General features: G+C 42.1%; 2 protein-coding genes across 4 annotated transcripts; both read right to left on the bottom strand.

Moving 5' to 3' along the window:
- Positions 1-48: 48 nt before the first annotated feature.
- LOC308075933 (DNA damage-inducible transcript 4-like protein) lies at positions 49-2,639 on the bottom strand. Its single transcript, XM_080415964.1, has 2 exons — positions 2,353-2,639; positions 49-1,609 (listed from the first exon to the last, which is right to left on the bottom strand). The coding sequence occupies exons 1-2, from the start codon at positions 2,546-2,548 to the stop codon at positions 1,146-1,148; spliced, it is 660 nt and encodes a 219-aa protein (XP_080272090.1). The 5' UTR covers positions 2,549-2,639; the 3' UTR covers positions 49-1,145.
- Positions 2,640-8,247: 5,608 nt separating this feature from the next.
- Positions 8,248-18,507, bottom strand: sting1 (stimulator of interferon response cGAMP interactor 1). Of its 3 annotated transcripts, none has more exons than XM_080415961.1 (7): positions 18,407-18,507; positions 14,070-14,293; positions 13,044-13,245; positions 12,689-12,797; positions 11,903-12,144; positions 10,991-11,177; positions 8,248-10,454 (listed from the first exon to the last, which is right to left on the bottom strand). In XM_080415961.1, exons 2-7 carry the CDS (start codon positions 14,291-14,293, stop codon positions 10,195-10,197), a joined length of 1,224 nt encoding a protein of 407 aa, XP_080272087.1. In that variant the 5' UTR covers positions 18,407-18,507; the 3' UTR covers positions 8,248-10,194. The 3 variants fall into 3 exon arrangements, with proteins under 3 accessions (XP_080272087.1, XP_080272088.1, XP_080272089.1); XM_080415962.1 differs by lacking the exon at positions 18,407-18,507 and adding an exon at positions 15,478-15,608; XM_080415963.1 differs by lacking the exon at positions 18,407-18,507 and adding an exon at positions 14,824-14,937.
- Positions 18,508-18,891: the final 384 nt, after the last annotated feature.

The following is an 18,891-nucleotide window of genomic DNA, read 5'->3' as shown; positions in this document are numbered from 1 at the left end:
ATATTATACTGAAGTGACAATATGTTTTAATGACTTAGAAACAGCATCTTGTGTGCAAAATGGTTTATTCCACAAATAGTTAACAAAACCACATTAGAAAAGGAACTACAGGCTGTGAGACCAGCTCACTATAAAAAAACAAATTGACATTGTTAACAAGAAACAATATCTGTGCAAAAATGCTGCAGTCTATTTTAACCCAGTGTATCACAAAACATTGCCTTCCAATCATGATTAGCCTACTCTGAACTGGCCTCTCGAACCCTTACAAAAGTTGTAGTAAGCTACTAAAGAGTGCATGTGAGGCACAACACTGACAACAGTACATTGCAACGGAAACCTCCATGTGGAATATTGAATATCTAGACCCAAAAATGCAGACTTTATTGAATTATTCAGTGGTGTTAAGTACATTTACTCTGTACTTGAGTACAATTTAGGTATGTTTTACTTTACTGGAGTATTTTACTTTTTCAGTACTCAGTATCTCGGAGGCAAATATTGTACACTACAATTATTTGAAAACTTTAGTTACTCCTTACTTTGTAGATTTTGATTATTACAAAACATACATCCACTTCAGCCCTATATAGATTTAGGCCATTTGGAAAAAAATTATACATTTGAAAACTTGTGAAACAGGACAGGACATGCTACCGTCAACTTATTGATCTTTAAAGGTAGGGTAAGTGATATTTTTGGGTTTTTTTTGTTAAAAGGTTAAAGTACTATATTCTGATAGTAATCATTGCCACAGAGCGTTTGTTCGGTCACAGGGGTCTCTCCAGCTCTTTAGAAAACAATAATATAGTACATTTTCAGGTAGGTGACAACATTTAAGCCAATCAGGAGAGAGCACTGAAAATGCATTTTCTGTTTAATAAAGAGCGGGAGAGACATGGGAGACTCCTTTTTACTGAACAAAAACTCTATAGCAATGAGTAGTACTATCAGAATATAGAGCTATTTAACACTTATTTTAACAAAAGTAAATCACTTACCCTACCTTTTAAGTACATTTGGATACCAATACTTTTACTTAACTTGTAACAGAACATTGCAGTATTGATACTTTTACTTGAGTAAAAAAAAAAAAAAGTCAATACTTTTTCCACCATTGGAATTATTCTATCTTCAACTCTCTACTAGCAAAAGTCACGAACGACGGGACTGGCCGAGGAGTAGAGCTTCCTCTTCACCAGCCTGTACTCCGGTCGGAGTTTCAACACTTTATTGTCGCTATGGAAGATGTGTTTGAGCGGCGGCCAGCCGTCGTCGTCCACCTTGAAGACCACGGACAGCTCGAAGGTCGGGGTGACACTCGGATCGGGCGAGAAGCTCCCCAGAGGTTTCAACGCGTCCTGTTTGGACTCCTCCAGGTACACGTTGACGGCGGCGCCCCGGAGCCCGCACGGCTCGCCGGCCGAGGATCGCACCAGGTCGCGGCCCACCCTGGCGGACATGTGTCGCGGCAGGAGGAGCACCTCGCACGGCAGAGTGGAGCCCTTGGCCTCCGACAGACAGCGCTCTAACTGCCGGGTCATGTCTCGCTGGAAGGTCCTCACTTCTTCTTCATCCTCCTCCTCCAAGCCAGAGTGCAGGTCAGTGTCTGTTGGAAATAGAAGCAATACAAAATAAATTAATACATTATTTAAGGCTTTGTCTGTGACAATACCGAAGCTCTCTAGAAGTTATTTTGGGGGAGTTTTTATTTATTTATTATCATTCGCAACAGAATTGAGACCATTTTTTCAGGTAACAGGATAGGTGGGCACCAAGGAAGAGTGGGCACCTCGGTGTTAAATTTGCTATCTTTTTAGTGTAAAAAAAAAGAAACCAAAACATTTTTTTTCAGTAAAGTATACATGATTAGAACATGCTTAAACATTAGACAATTGAGGTCTAATATGTCTACAATTGCTACAAAACCTGTATATCCTTATCCAGTCATTTTGGGGCATAAACAAGAAGTTGAAGGATATAATTAAGTCTGATAAAGTGATAATGATGTACCGTGCATGTTCACACCTTTACATTACTGAAGAAGGCCATTTTTCAAATATTTTATTTTATAACATTTTGGACAAAATAGCCAATTTCACATCGAGGTGCCCCTATGCCTTTGTGCCCAGTGCCCATCTCTCCTCTATCCTTTCTTCATGTTCAATGATTAGACGCTGTGACTAAGTTGCCATCAGCTGATCCAAGCCGGTGAGTCACTTACTAAGCAATGCTTTCTTTTACTACTGTATATGACACTCTGAGTGCTAGTCTAAAGTTAACCTTTCTATTAGACCGACTCAATAGTACAATAACTAAAACAAGCCTGTATTTAAAAAAAAAAAAACTTACATGGCACATTCTTCTCCGCCTCATGATCGCAGCTCTCCACGCTGCCCCGGCGAGCAGCGCCGGCGGCGGCGGGGCAGCGGCTCTTCTCGCTGGAAACGAGCTGAGACAGAAAGTTTCCTATCATTTCAACTAGGCTTTCCTCCTCCGTTAAGCTGGGCATGCCGTGTCCGAAAACCAGGGCCGTCGTGTACACCATTCTGTTTCCTTTTCTTGTCTCGACTCCGATGATCCCCCTGTCTCTTGTTCACACGTTCTGTTTGTATCTTCTCCATGTAGTCTAAAAAAGACTGTGCTGATCAACTGCGAGTGTGAGCAGCTCTCGTATTTATACCCGCGGCAGGTTGCATCAGCTGGGCTTGGTTTGCTCACGTGTGGGACGGGCCTCTCTGGTGGTGTGAGCAACTTACTACGTAGGTTGTATGGTTGAACCAGAAGTAACGCAACATGTCCGGGCATTGCACTCAGTGGAAAAAGTACTCCATTTTTTTTACTTAAGTAAAAGTATTAATACTGCAGAAATACTCTGTTGCAAGTAAGCAAGTCCGGAATTCAGAATTTACTTGAGTAAAAGTGCAAAAGTACTGGTATCAAAATGTACTTAAGGTACCAAAAGTAGAAAGTACTCATTATGCCAAATGTCCCATTTCACAAGTTTTCAAATGTATAAAATGTATAAAAATATTTTGCAAATAATAGCAGCAAATAATAAAAGCTCACAATATGTGGCATTGAGCTTGTAGATCGGCTATTTTCAAATGGCCAAAATATAGAGCTGTGGGGGGTAATGTATGTTTAATAACAATAATCAAAATCTACAAAGTAACTTAAGTTTTCAGATAATTGTAGTGAAGTAAAAGTGTAATATTTGCCTCTGAGATGTAGTGGAGTAAAAGTACTGAAAATTGGGAAATACTCCAGTAATGTAAAAAAATACCTCAAAATTGTACTCAAGTACAGTACTTGAGTGAATGTACTTAGCTACTTTACACCACTGCTCACGTGTGGGACGGGCCTCTGCCTCTCTGGTTGTTGTGAGCAACTACGTTGCATGGTTGAATCAGAAGTAACGCAACATGTCCGGGCATTGCACTCTCAGCAATTATGAGCAATACGTTGTTTGTTGGTTGGCTAGACCTGACACAAGTCACGTATAGTAGGCTATACCGACCAATTAAACAGTTATTAACTGTTATTATAAAGAGAATAAGAAAAAACTAAACAAGTACAAACACATATTTAATGAAATTGTCTGGAAAAATGTACTTAACTTTTGACCAGGCAGGCCAAAGTATGACGTTGTGTTAGCCTTGGATCAAGACTATCACACTTTTACTTTCGTATATAGGCCTATATGCAAACGTCAAAATCGATAAAATACATCAAAGATAGTCTTGATCCAAGGCTAAAGTGTGTGTGTGTGTGTGTGTGTGTGTGTGTGTGTGTGTGTGTGTGTGGTATTAATATTAGTATAGTATTAGTAGCTATGTGTTAATAGTATTAATAAATAGCCAGGTTCAGTTTACTCAGTTTTTAAACAAACCTGAAAATATGATATAGGCCATTATTTTAAGAAGGTAACGACTAATGAGATTACTTGGACATCGAGGGTTAATGTCATCATTATAAAAGTTTTACAATATGGTTGACTAGAAAATACATTTCACTGGAAACATGCTTGACGTTTAAGCCATTTTCTAAATAGTTTTGAGGGATTTTGTAACCCCTCCAATTTCGCTTTATTAGTCTACTTTTGGAATATCTGGTAACATTTTCTCAACCAAAAGTTTATAATAGTTCATCATGATCCCCATAATCTCAGATGTATTGCGTGTTAGTTAGTTGTGTATTAGTTATCTCTGGAGGTTTATTGGTGAGGAAATTAACAAGATGACTTCCTCATGATTCACTCTTAACCAGTTACTTGGTTGCTGTTACTAGTAATGGCATTCTGTTGCCACTGTTTGTATGACATCATCACTTGTTCTAGTGTATTCTAGAATTAGCTCCTTCGTGTGTGTGTGTGTGTGTGTGTGTGTGTGTGTGTGTGTGTGTGTGTGTGTGTGTGTGTGTGTGTGTGTGTGTGTGTGTGTGTGTGTGTGTGTGTGTGTGTGTGTGTGTGTGTGTGTGTGTGTGTGTGTGTGTGTGTGTGTGTGTGTGTGTGTGCGCGCGTGTGAGAGAGAGAGCAAATACAGACAGGTGTCATGAGTTCTACCTGACTCACAGGTGAGTCACATGGTCTGACAGAGGGCACACACACTCCTCCTACCTGACGTAGAAAAGTGCATTTCCAGTGGACGTTGGACTCTTCATTTCCTTCTCTTTCTCCATTTATTCATTGTTTCCTGGGGCACCATTTGGGGTCTCAGGGGATCCCCTAGCATTTTAATTTAACCTAAAAATGCTGGTATTTATTTTTCATATTTCCTCCACCTTACTTATAGACACTTGTCTTCTTTCTGCAACCATACATTCCTTAATCACTTGTACAAGCCCATGTACAAGCCCACAACGCGTTGTGAGCTTCTAGATCAGCATTTTTACTTAAGTGGTCACTTTTCGCATCGCACTCTTTCCACCCCTACTGCTCTCCTACCTGCTGCTGTCTGTTTCCTCTCCCCTTATTATTTGTTCAATTAGACTTTCAGTTTTTTGTTGTTTAAAAAAATATATTAAATCTCTTATCAGTATTGCTTTGCTGATCATTCTTTTCATTGATAATTTCATCATTAGCTAATATAAATAAATAGGGAATGATTAGACACAGTGTAACTTTGTCATTCATTGCACCATGTTGGCTACATTCCAGTCAATACATAATTTTTCAGTACCATGGGAAATCTCCCATGACATCATCACTGCCAACCAATCATGTTTGAACTAGGAACAGTCGTCACTTAAGGCCAGCAAAGAGGAAGTGAGTGGCTTTCTGTAGAAGTTCAGGGAAATTCCTGTGTAATGCTGACAGCGCTCACACTGTCTCAGAAACAGTTCCTGTGGTTATGCTCATATATGTGTATTATATCTATAAATATATTTCTGTCCCTCTATCTGTCTGTATGCAATTTTGTGTCTTTCAAGGATTTAATTTTAAGCCACTTTTTGAAGAAGAAAATAATAATTCCAAAAGAATACTGCTCGAACAATTCTAAAACAAGTAATTCCTAACTAGACTAAATGTCATACCCATGCAGAACAAAAATACATTATTTTACTGTTATGTATATTTGCTAGTGATGTAAAACTGTAAACAATTGTATGATTTTCAAAGAGCTGCGACCCAAACATTTCAATTGGCTGTTTGGAACATCTGGAGTCTTAACTGTAATTTATTATGCCTCTCCAAACCCACCAAACAATGAATAAGGTCCAAAGGATGAAGTTTTCCATCGTTTTTGCAACTAATTTAGTATTTATTGGCATGAAAGCAGTTCACAGAATCGTGGATGTTCTCATTTATAGATAATATCAGCTTTAATTCCTTCATCACCAGCATTACATGCACACCCATAGTAGGAAGTGCATGGTCAGAAGTTGAACCACATTGATTGGACACTGTCCTTGTCATCCTACAAAAGATCATTATAGTGTAAGGGGGCAGTGCCAGAAGACAGTCAAATCCAAGAGTGTTCATTTAAAAGTGGACCTTAAACTAACATTCAGGATTTTACTCTGTATGCGAAAAGGTACAACAGCTATTCACTTTGGAAGAGCATCAGCTAGTTGACTAAAGCGCAAGTGTAAAATGTAGGATTCATACACTGTACACTGTACGTCTGTCAACTAATCATTCCACAAATCAGATCAGATCATTAGTTTGTTAATTGTTGACATCCATCCAATAACTGCTACAAATACCCGGAGTTCCATGTCTGTGTTTAACTAACTGAATATTGCTGGATAGGTTGTTGTTGTTGCTGTGGACTGTATCCATCCGTGGACATCACATGTCAGCAGTGTATACAGTGGAGAACAGGCCAGACCAGTCTCCCACAGTCATCTGTCTCTTACTAAAACAAAACATCATGTATCTTTAACACGCTGTGCTGGTAAATAGATTTAATCAGGTGAGCTGTGTAAGAAGAGAACACACGTGTACTGCAATGCATATAGCTTGTGGTGTGTGTGTGTGTGTGTGTGTGTGTGTGTGTGTGTGTGTGTGTGTGTGTGTGTGTGTGTGTGTGTGTGTGTGTGTGTGAGATTGGAGGTGATGTTTCATACACATTCATATCTGGAAGCTAGCTGCCCAGTGCCCATTACATTTCTTTAACATGCTGTGCTGGTAAATAGATTTAATCAGGTGAGCTGTGTAAGAAGAGAACACACGTGTACCGCAATGCCTATAGCTTGTGATGTGTGGGTGTGTCTGACTGTCTGTGCATCTGAATGTGCGTGCGTGCGTGCGTGTGTGTGTGTGTGTGCGCGCGTGCATGTGTGTGATTTGGAGGTGATGTTTCATACACATTCGTATCTGGAAGCTAGCTGCCCAGTGCCCATTACAAGAAAATCTACTTCAACAACAGCAGCAGCAAACAGTTGGGGTTTCAGAGCCTTGTGGTAGTTGAGGAAGTTACTTGTCTACCTTCAATTTCCAGATAATTCCCAGTCTGAAGCATTAAACAATTTTCAAACTATTATGGGGAAAGGGTGATTTACGTTAGTAACCTGATTACTAGTAATACTATTTTATTATATTGATTACAGGCATATCGATTATGACACGTTTACAAGTAAGGTTTGATTGAAAATACTTCCACTATCCGGTGAAGATGTTACTTCAGTTCTTACGGCTATGTATTTAGAGATGTGCACGATGTGCCTTAATCAGGATATGTGTGATTTGGGTTAGGTATGTTGTGTATGAAGCTAGATATTATATGATCTCCATTTAAAACTCAATAGCTACAGGTATCTCTGTGCATCTATCTGTATGTAATTCAAGGTGAAATCAGGTGTGTCACTGTGTGACTGTAAGGCTTACTCCAGGAGTGTCCACAATGTGGAACTCTTGTGCTGCACCTAATTGGACTGATTGTCTGTCTGACTTTAAAAGACAGTCAATCCATCCATCAGAGTTTGTATCTTGCTGTGAGGCTGGGACCGTACCACTCACCTGTATGAAAGATGAACCCTGAAAAGGACTGAAGAGTTTTGTCAACATGTTGACATGAGGATAATATGGCAAGATCGGGATTGAATCCCAGTCTTTTTTTTTCTTACTCCTTCACCTTGTCAATGAGATTGGTCAACTGCGCACATAATTGATGCCACCTCTAGTGCACTTTTAAAGGCCGCAGACAGACTGGGTCATGAGGTAGGCTACTGTATGTACATGTGACAGGAAAAAAAAGGTTTGAGAGCTCTTGTCTCGGGTAACTTGTGACTCTTTCTCTGTTTTAACAATACTGTGTTCCAGTCGCTCCCTATTTCCCTCTTTTCTTCATGTATTGCCAGTTTCCACCCTTATGCCTGATGGTTGCACATCGTGTTGCACACCAGAAATAGACGATAGCCTGCTATTTTCAATGCACAACACCGCCGTCCAATTCAAGTGAAAATCAGGCTTTAAGCCCCCCCCCCCCCCCCCCCACACACACACACACACACACACACATGCACAGTTGTCTAGTCATGTGAGGTTGGATGTGATATAAATGTAGGTATCAGTGGGAAATGTCTGGCTGGCTCTGATCAGAGGACAGTCATTTCAGTGACTCTAGTCTGTATCTAAGTTTCCTTGTCTTTCCTTCCATGTCTTTCCTCAAGCAGGTCCCTGGGATCCAGTTTTGGGCGTCCAACTTTAGAACACAAGCTCTTCATCTAAAGATGTGTTTCCATTTATTACATAGTAGTAAAAAGTCCTTTTGCACACCTACTGAAATGTACAGGTACGTTCACTTACAGAAAAAACAGTTTAATGCAGATACAACGTTTTCCATTTATTATATAACATGCACAGTAAAAAGCACATTAAAGGCCTTTGAATTGCTATTAACTGACATAGGCAACCTGTAAAACAGAAAAGTTTAGCTGTATAGAAATATCTTGACGGAACACTATTGCGACTTACAACATTATCTTTACATATTTGTTTGGTCTACCCTAAAGTTCCTTTAGCAGTCTTGAAACTGAGTAAAACTGAGAGAACTGTGATGATCGGCTATTTTGGAAATACTTCAGAATTATTTGTGGTTAAGTGGTTAAATAGTTAAGTAGTTAAGCAGACAATTATAAAAGTAAACTTTCCAGGACTGAACAATAAGAGAAACTGATCCTTGTGCCAATAAGGAGGTCTGAAGTAGAGTCACTATCACTGACATAGCCACCAGGAAGGGCATTCACATGTGGGTTGTGAAAAACTGTTTTGTTGCCATCTGCCCTCAGAAAACACTTTGTTCAGATGCGAAAGTGGGTATACTACTACTAAGCCAAGGTGTGAACTGCTCATGGCTATAGTTCTGCTCTTTCCTGTACACTGCAAAATATGGGTCCATTTGGTTGCATTTGTACACTCTCTGGAGTTAAATAAACACAGAGGACTTTACCGTGCACATGTTCAACGTGTAAACTGCAGCTGCAGCACCGGGTAGAACAAACACAAAGGTCAGCACCTTCCATGTCTTTGCTAACAGCTCGCCATGGGCAGCAGTAGCAGAGGGTTTAGACCGTGTCTGGGTCAGTGAAGACTAAGACCTCAACAACAGGGCTCAAGAAATCCTTCCAAAAGCCCAAACCGTATTTCCTGTTTTTTAGCTGCGACCCTTGGTGGCATGACATAGTGCTTGTTCGCTGTATTTACGGCAAAATAGCGATTTACAGTAAGCTGACTTCAGAAGGCATGAATGAGGTTGATATACTGTAATGGTGGCTACTGGCTATAGACTGTATGGGCATGCCAGGCCGATGCCTGCCCACAGAATGCATAATGGGAATTAAATTATTAGTAGAGTAAACATTGTTCAATACAATGGTAATCAACAATGAACAGAAAAGCACATATACAAATTGTGATAGGGTCCCTTTGAAATTTGGTGCAAAGTATTTTCCTTAATACACTGCCCACAAAAAGTTCGGAAACGTAACTTTGTTTGATTATTTCTCCCCTTCAATAAGACGAATTATATAATCTTTATCGTTGATTAGTCACCTTTACAACGATGTACAGCTTGTAAGGATCGGGCATTCGTGGAATGAGCAACACAGCTAAACGTGTAGGTAGTGCCCACAAAAAAAATCAAAAATCCCCCAATATGCTTCTGTTGGTAATTGCTCTTGTTTTGAGCAACCTGCCAGCACACGCCTGCTGAGAAGTGTGTGCCAGTCACAGGTGTACCGTTATGCAGATTGGCAGGCAGCGCTATTTGGTGTCAGCCCTGGTACCATTTCCAAACTTATAGGACCAAGTTCTGTGAGACTGGTGAAGTCAAAGGAAGACAACAACCCAAGAAGACCGGCTCCTCTTCTTCCAGAGATTTACAGGCAAGATTTGCACAACGGTACCAAAGACAGATGTCAAAGTTGCAGGACCCATGCTCAGGTGCCAGTCACACACCTGTGACTGGCACACCACATTGCATAGGCCTTATCCTGAAGGGACAAACGTGGCATCTTTCCATGGGGGCATTGTTGCTGCTTGGAGCATACACAAACTCAACAAAGTTACATAACCCACGCTCAGGTTCCAGTCACACACCCTGTGACTGGTACACACCTCTCAAGCAGTTGTGTGACTGGCAGGTCGCTCAAAACGAGAGCGATAACCAACAGAAGCATATTGGGGGATCTCGGCAAATGCTGTGGGAGCGCATGTTTATGTGTTATCTTCCTAAACTGTAGTTAATTTCCTCAACTGTGGTATGTGTGCTCACTGGCTTCCCTCAGGGGCTGTGGTCTATCATGGCTGAACATGAGCGTCGGCTCCCTGCTCATCGACCCCGCGTGCAACATGTCACCCTGTATGGGCGGGGTCGTTGCTGCAGGCGCGGCCAAAAGCGGTTCCCTCTCCTGGTGCGGGGGCGGTGTGACACAGTACTCCTCCCTCTCCTGCTGCTGCAGGTGTTTGAGGATGGTCTTGGACAGGAAGTGAGGGTCTTCCTCATGCTCATCTACAGGAAGAGGAAGTTATAGGTAGACAATGTCAGGTGGAAAAGGGCCACGGAGACTTTTATCTGGGTCATGTAAGTAAGGCACATCGGCATGGCCACTTTACAGTCACGTACAATTACATTACATACAATGTCATTGTATATTACTTAAATGCTACATTGACCAGGGTCACCCAGGGGTCTATACTTACCAATTTCTTTCCCCTCTACTCCAAATCTCTCCGAAAATAGCCAATCTACAATCTCACAACACGTGATCTCCTACAGTAGATCTGCTTTTTTGATTTTTTTTACATTAGGGAAAGTCTACCATCTGTCTAATAGTCTATCGACCCGGTATTGTCAAAATAACAGGGATTTTTTTTTAAATAGTCCAACCTGAGTAGATGCAGACACGCACGCACGCACGCACGCACGCACGCACACACACACACACACACACACACACACACACACACACACACACACACACACACACACACACACACACACACACACACACACACACACACACACACACTTGTCTATGGGCTCACCGTTGAGCAGGATGAGGTGGTAGTGGTTTCGGCATTCCAACGAGCGCTCTAGAATGTCCTGCAGAGTCCTGTAGAAGAGCAGGACCTGTTGCCTGCGTTCGGACTCCCCAAAACCAGCACTGCTCTCCTGGGACATGCTGTAGAGAGTCAGCAGGGGTGTGGCATATTCCACCACACACTCATGGGCCTGCCGAAGTGCACAAGCACATGCACACATATTTGTAATAATCCACTTTGGCAAATGCATAACTGCACGCACACATGCACACAAACACTCACGCACACGCACGCGCACACACTAACACAATGTCTTGAATGTTTTCATGTATAAAACAATTCTAAATTGACTGTTCAAAGTACTCTCTTGGAAATGATTGATCATTTTAACCCCAGTTAACAATTTGAGCTTATAGCCAGGAGGTGGTGCCAGTGATGTGCTACAATATGAAACATCATGGTGAGAGGTTACATAGTAGACTGTTCGATAATACCATGAATTACAGCTGCATTGTCCGATATGCTGCCCCTACCGACAAACAAACGCAATTACAATAACAAGCTGTTGTGTTTCAAAATCACCCCCCGCCCCCTGCTGTCTTTCAATTAACTTAACCCTCAACCAAACAGACTACAGTTTTCTTATCATGCAAGAGACTCAATATGGGTTTTCACAAATGTCTACTTTACATAATGACCTTATCACTTAAGCTCTATTTTATACTTTGTTGTACAACGGTGTTGTGCAGCGAAGATAGCGCTCTATAAGATCTACTATTTTAGCTATTTGTTAATGTTTGCCTGTTATTACATTGCCCAAATTAGGGACGCCAAGGTGAAAGTGGTTGTGCCTTTCCTCCCAATTTGTTTTTCAATTTCATCACCTGCCAGTCACCCCATATCCCTCCTACCTACCTTATTCTTATCATCCACTATGCTGTAGACACTGTGCTTGTACACTCTTCCCCGCACCCCTGCCCTATCCATCTCAACGTTGGGGAGATTGTCGTAGAAATGTATGTTGTCATCCTCGTCCTCCAGCTTGTGAGCGATGTTGGCGTTGAGGGGAATGAGGATGAGGAGCCTCCTGGAGCCACGCCCCCGGAAGGGCCCCGATTGATGGGAGGCACGGAATGTGGCTATGGCCTCCTCTAATCCTGGATGGAGAGAAGTTCATATTATGGAGTCATAGCGTATAGGTTCAGGCAGGAACATGAAGCCACAGAGTCCGACTTCACACTCACTCATTTGACAGATTTAAGTAAACGCCCGGGTCCTTACAGGAGGGCAGTAGTACTCGAGAATGGTCTTAAGACCAAATTCTTGTCTCGGTCTCAGCGTGCAATATTACTTGGCCTTGACTCCTCGTTCTTGCACCAGTTTACTAGTGATAAAACTGTGTGTGTGTGTGTGTGTGTGTGTGTGTGTGTGTGTGTGTGTGTGTGTGTGTGTGTGTGTGTGTGTGTGTGTGTGTGTGTGTGTGTGTGTGTGTGTGTGTGTGTGTGTGTGTGTGTGTGTGTGTGTGTGTGTGTGTGTGTGTGTGTGTGTGTGTGTGCCTGTGCTTGTTTAAGTGTGCGTCTGTGAGAAACGATGATAAATAAAGTGTCAGACAATCTGTGTGTGTTCGCACGCGGATGCACGCTTGTTGTACATCGCGCATGTCTTGTCCAAGAGTGCACATTATGTTCATGTGTTACTGACGTGGTAGCACCAGGCGGAGGTATCCCAGGTAGAAGGACCAGGCCAGGCCGTGGGCGACGTTCATCTTCCTCCCCTCACAGATCTCTGACACCTCCACCTCTGATGGGCCCTGCACACCAAACACACAACACTTAACAACACCTTACCTCTACGCAGCCATTTTGCAATAAGAAAGAGAAAGGGCAGTTTGCTCCCCTCAGTACTTCTTCCGTTATTGAAGAGATTTAGAGAGGAAACATGAACAGGAACAAGCACTGCCTGTCTGGACAAAGGACACGATGTTCACAGGATGTTGCTGTACATGAGAATCATGGTAAGGTATTAGCCAAATGCAAAGCATTGCTATGGGCCTCACCAGGACTCCCAGACTTTTGAACAGGGGGTAGAAGAAAGAGGCCAGGAGCAGCAGGCTGTAGCAGTGGCTGCTGTCTGACAGAGGCCCTCCAGCCTGGCAGAGGAGTAGCAATGCCAGCCCTGCAGCCAGCAGGGTCTTACCACCAACACCACAGGCTGCTAGCATGTGGCCCAGTCCACCCAGTCCACCCCGTCCTCGGTATCTGTGGGAGACAGAGAGAGAGATGGGTATGGGGGTTGGGGCGAGAGGAGAGGGAGGAGATGGGACAGGGAGTGATGGTCTTGGACAATAATAAAAATAATAAATAAAATAATAGCATATTTCATGCACAGGAAACCTGGAATACACTACAGTAATACTGTATGTGTGTGTCTGTGTGGTTGTGGAACTTGTACATGATTAGAGGTGCCAGTATGTGTGAGGGGGGAGGGGTGACTCCAATAAGGACTGGAAGATTCCATTTTAGCATTTCGTGCTTCTGATCAGATGAGCCACTATGGGGGTGTGACCACTGGTCCTCTTGCCTTTTCCACACCCAGGGTTCTTGGGTAGCAAAGGGTTTGGTCACCAGTGTGGAAGTAAGCAACCACTGGCGGTTGCTGGACTTCCACATTGTCAAGTTCAGAATTTACTTTTACTTTTATGTGTTGTTCCCCATTTTATTTGTTGCAAATTCTCCATGTGTACTGCAGTCCCTGTCACTGTCAAACCCCCAGCACCCCCCCCCCTGGCCTATGGTTGTCCTCCGACACCCATGGAGTCACCAGCCGCTTCTTTTCACCTGACAACAAGGAGTTTGGCAGGAGAGTGTATGATGAGCGGAGGTTCATGCTATCTCCCCCAGTTCCCCTCCATACTGAACAGGCGCCTCGACCAACCACTAGGAGTCACTAGCATGGCAAGAAGGACACAGTCCTCTGCCAGCCTCCTGCCGCAAACACTGGCAATTGTGTTCATTGGTGTGCCCGCTTGGCGAAGCACCAACCCAAGGCACCAGCGCCCATTTTCTAAAGATGATGTCCTCACCTCGTATTGGTGTGGTGTAACATTTCCTCTGCCAGAAGACAGAATCCATGCACCAGCGGTCCCAGGGTCAGGATGAGCGTCACCAGGGCAAAGCCCCACAAACTTTCAGGGGAAAGGAGTACAAAGGCTGCTGCCGCTATGACAGCCAGCGTTATTGAGAACACCTTGGGAGAACTTCCACGAGGCTGAGGGACAAGAGCCTCCTGCTCAGCAAGGCACTGCATCTGTCAGGGTTGTGGACACAGGCTGTCAGTGTGTACATACACAGTATGAAAACAAAACACGTTTTAACATAATACTCATTGTATTTGGTATTGCTAGTTTCATTCGAATTATTTTTTACAATTAATATTTTACTATATTTTATTTTATTTGTATTATTATCCACACTGTAGAGGAAGCTCCAACAACAAGAATTTCAAGTCGGCTTACAATGTTGCTTGTGTTGCATGTGTATTGCCGGATATATACTATGTACTCGCATGCTGGAAATAGCAGATATACAAGATCTACAAAATCTACAAGCAGAGCTTGTAGGTCTGCTATTTTCAGTGGAAGACTGTCATACTTCAAAGTATAAAACTGGCTTGAACGTTGATATTACTGTACCTATCAGTAAAGTGGAATTTCTACCAAACAGCTTCCTGATTAGATAATTGCCCCTGTAAAGCTTTGAACTGCAGATAGTATTCATTCAGCCATTGCATGTCATTGCATTATCTGAGCTTTTGATTTAATCATAGCACCCTCATACCTTCAAAACATGAGTCAACCCTTCCTGCTCACTTAAATCGGCTATAGCGTGACACAGGAATGCCGTCCGAGCCTATCCCTAAGCTAAAACACTCTGGACATCCTTGTAGAATCATTCATCTCTCCAGACTCCACCTCGCCCCTATGACTTCTCTCTCCTTGTATCCCTTCTTAGCACTCCCCCTTTCATTGGTGTGTCGCCCAGGTTGTGCCTAAACCCTAACATTTAACTTCACAAAACTATGCCTAAACCTAACCTTAACCCTAACCTCACAGAAATGATGCCTAAACCTAAACCTCAAAACCCTGTCCACCTGGGCGAAGTGATTTTTACTGTATCTTTGTCACTTGTTGTTTGTTACTTAGTTTTGTTTGACCTCAAATGTTAAAGGTAGGGTAAGTGACATTTTTTGGCAAAAAAAAGTAGTTTTTTTAAAAGGTTAAAGGTAGGCTAAGTGATATCTTTTGGTCAAAACTAAAAGTGTTATTGTAAAAGGTTAAAGCACTATATTCTGACAGTATTGGTTACAATTGGTATCCCAGCCTGAAAATGCATTTTCTGTTTATTAAAGAGCTGGAGAGACAGGGAGACCCCCGTTACAAAATATATAGTTATTTAACACTTATTTCAACAAAGGAATATCACTTACCCTACCTTCAAGAAGGTTATTTAGCTAGAAAGTTGTTTAGACAGATGTTAGGTTCATTGTTTACATGGTATCCTAGTTTCTCTGATGCACTACATTGTTCTCTCTGTCTGCACTCTACTTATGTGACTACCTAGTTTATTGATTACTCTCCAAACTACTTGTAAGTCGCTCTGTATGCGCGTCTGCTAAATGCTTGCATTGTAAATTGTGAATCACAGGGGAGGTACCTGAGATAACAGTTTTTTTTCTAACAGAGCTTTTACAGGAAACCGAAACCAGTATGCATGCAGGCGCTATAGGTGTGAACAGTATGTAGACTAGACAGACACCAGTATGAGTAATTGTGTGTTTGTGGTTGACTGTGGTTGTTGCGGCTTTGAATGTGTTTTTGTGTGTGTAAAAGAGTATATTGTCTTAACTGATGTCTTCAACATTGAAGTAATATGTGCAGGCAAGCCATTAAATTAATGTTCCTCGTTTTTACTGGTAGTTGGCAAGTCATTCAAAAGAATTGGGTGCGGTGATACAGCTAATAGAGGAACTGTTATTTTAATATCTGTTGATTGTTTTACTCTTCATTTTCTAAGGAATCTGCGGCAATTCCACTGAGTGTGAGTGTGTGTGAGTGTGTGTGTGTGTGTGTGTGTGTGTGTGTGTGTGTGTGTGTGTGTGTGCGCTGTGCGCATACAGAACTTTGTAATTCTCGGAAACAACTTTTTGTTGTTTCTGAGGAATCGGAATCTGCAGCAATTCCACATAACTACTTGTACACACACACACACACACACACACACACACACACACACACACACACACACACACACACACACACACACACACACACACACACACACACACACACACACACACACACACACACACACACACACAATGTGTACACAATGTTGGCATCAGACAGTGGAATTGTTGCAGATTCCTTAGAAAATGAAACAAAGAGTAAAACAATCAACAGATGTTAAAATAACAGTTCCTCTATTAGCTGTATCACCGCCCCCAATTCTGTTGAATTTCTTGCCAACTACCGGTAAAAACGAGGAACATGAATTTAATGTCTTGCGTGCAATATACTCTTGTATGCGAAAATTAAATGAAAGTGATAGGGTGCCCCAGATTAGAAACTATTTACCAACAGCTTCCAATCTTTTATAAAAATTGGCTTAAGGGAGCGGGCCAGCCGGCGGACCACACTGTCACGCTCATGCCACTATGACTCAGTCATAACCATATAGGGAGTTTTCAATGCAGCTACGCCCAAATAGGGAGTGTGTTGTCTAACCTCAATGTGTCCATGCATGGCATTAGCCTGGTAACCCCCCCCCCCCCCCCCCCCCCCCTACCAGGCTATCATGGCATGGCATCAGGCGCAAACAAATCAGTCAGCTCCATATATGGGCATAAAAGGGGGCACGCCCAGATATGGGCATATACTGTTGACATCAGCGATCTCCATTATGGGCATAAGAATTAACAATCCCCATCCCTACCTATCTTATGACTCTTGAACCGTAGGTCGTATAGGTAAACAATTTCCCCCCTGGATTCCTTGGATCATGAGGCAACTCCTCCTACAGATTTCTCCTACAGATTTTGTCGAAAAGTTTTCATATTCCATTCCGATTGGCTATGATTGACTTCCAATGTTTGCAGGCCCTGGGTAGCAAACCCAGCCTGACGGAGATCTGCGCTCCAAGCAACACACTTCTCAAATCTTTTTATTTTGTTGCGTAAGTCCACTCAGTTTTTAAAAGTGAAAAGATGTGCATTTCAACAGGCAATGCAAACAATTTGTTGGATAAGATTTTGACTGAAGTAAATGTACTGTAGTATCCTGTGTGTGTGTGTGTGTGTGTGTGTGTGTGTGTGTGTGTGTGTGTGTGTGTGTGTGTGTGTGTGTGTGTGTGTGTGTGTGTGTGTGTGTGTGTGTGTGTGCGTGTGCGCGCGCCTATACCTACAGTATGTGTATGTGCCAGTGGTGGGTGCGGTTATTGTTGTTATAGTTCCTATTGCAACAACACATGATGACACATAAGCAAGAGAAGTTTTTGTTGATGACGTTTCCGAAAACGATGTTGCATCAATGAAAACTCTCTTGAACGTGGCAGTGTGCGGGTATATTTCTCCAGACTTTCAGAGGACTTTAAAATCTGAGCAGCATAGACTAGTAATGTAATATGGTAGTTTTTTTTAATGCATACAGTATAAGAAATATTATAATGAAAATGCATTGTTTCTGCAGCGGCACATGGTAAATAATCATAGGACACTCCTTCCAGTTATAATGTATGACTGTATGTTTCCCTAACAGTTGGTCCAACTTTTGGGGAAACATAATGTTTCCCCAAAAGTTGGACACTTAGCAGCTAATTGTCACTAATTTATATCTGTCATTTTCCACTGTATCTACCAGAAAAGTGTATTTGTAATCGTCCACTTCATAATGATTTTGTATTATCATTAGGCTATTGTTCCAAACACACTCCAAGTTCTAGTGCTTCTTCATTATAATATTTTTATTCAAGCCTATCAAAAAGTCAAACATATTTTCGTACACTTTGACGAGCATCCTAAACATAGAACATCACTGATCTAAAGATGCGGTCATGTCTGGCTTGTTGGTCCCATTGCGAGCCAGATGCCTGGCTAGAGCCTACAATAAATCAGAGCAGTTGTGTTTCTTTCTTCCCTGAGCTTAGGCTATACACCACTATAAGCTTAATAAAGGTAAAGGATTTAATAACCTATTTAAACTGACTTTCTGTCAATGGCATCTTCTCATTTAAAAGTGCATGTGTGCTGGAAGGACAGAATACATTTAGTACGTTGTAAACCTCATGGTGGGTTGCATCATAAATGAGTGGGCTGTGAGTGAGTCCGTTGTAAACCGAGACTATAAAGAGAAATATGCAGACTCACCTTGATCCGTTCCAGATCGGCTGAAGGGAATGAATGAGATGAACGATGAATGTTTCTCTTTCTTCCTTCTTCCGACCTGCCCCCTCTCTCACTCCCTCTTCCTATTTTTATTGCGGCCATTAGTTAGGTTTCACTTTCAACTTGAGTAATTGAATCTAGCTATTCCTCTGTCATTCATAAGAACAGGTTGACACAATTAAATGGGATAAAGACGAAGGGATTAAGAGGAAGTATTTCTAAAGGTTAGGCCTATAAAAAGGCTAATAGCTGCTTGAACAGTTGACATTTAAGGCCAAATAAATTATTCCTACAATTGCTACAAATTGCTACAAAACCTGGACACTAGGACATAAGCAAGAAGTTGAAGGACAAATTTTGCCTGATAGATCGAATACATAGATACATACATACATACATGCATGCATGCATGCATACATACATACATACATACATACATACATACATACATACATACATACATACAT

This window comes from Gymnoscopelus braueri, assembly GCF_963280865.1.
Source record: "Gymnoscopelus braueri genome assembly, chromosome: 20".
Classification (NCBI taxonomy): Eukaryota; Metazoa; Chordata; class Actinopteri; order Myctophiformes; family Myctophidae; genus Gymnoscopelus; species Gymnoscopelus braueri.
This window is presented reverse-complemented; position numbering and strand designations above follow the sequence as displayed.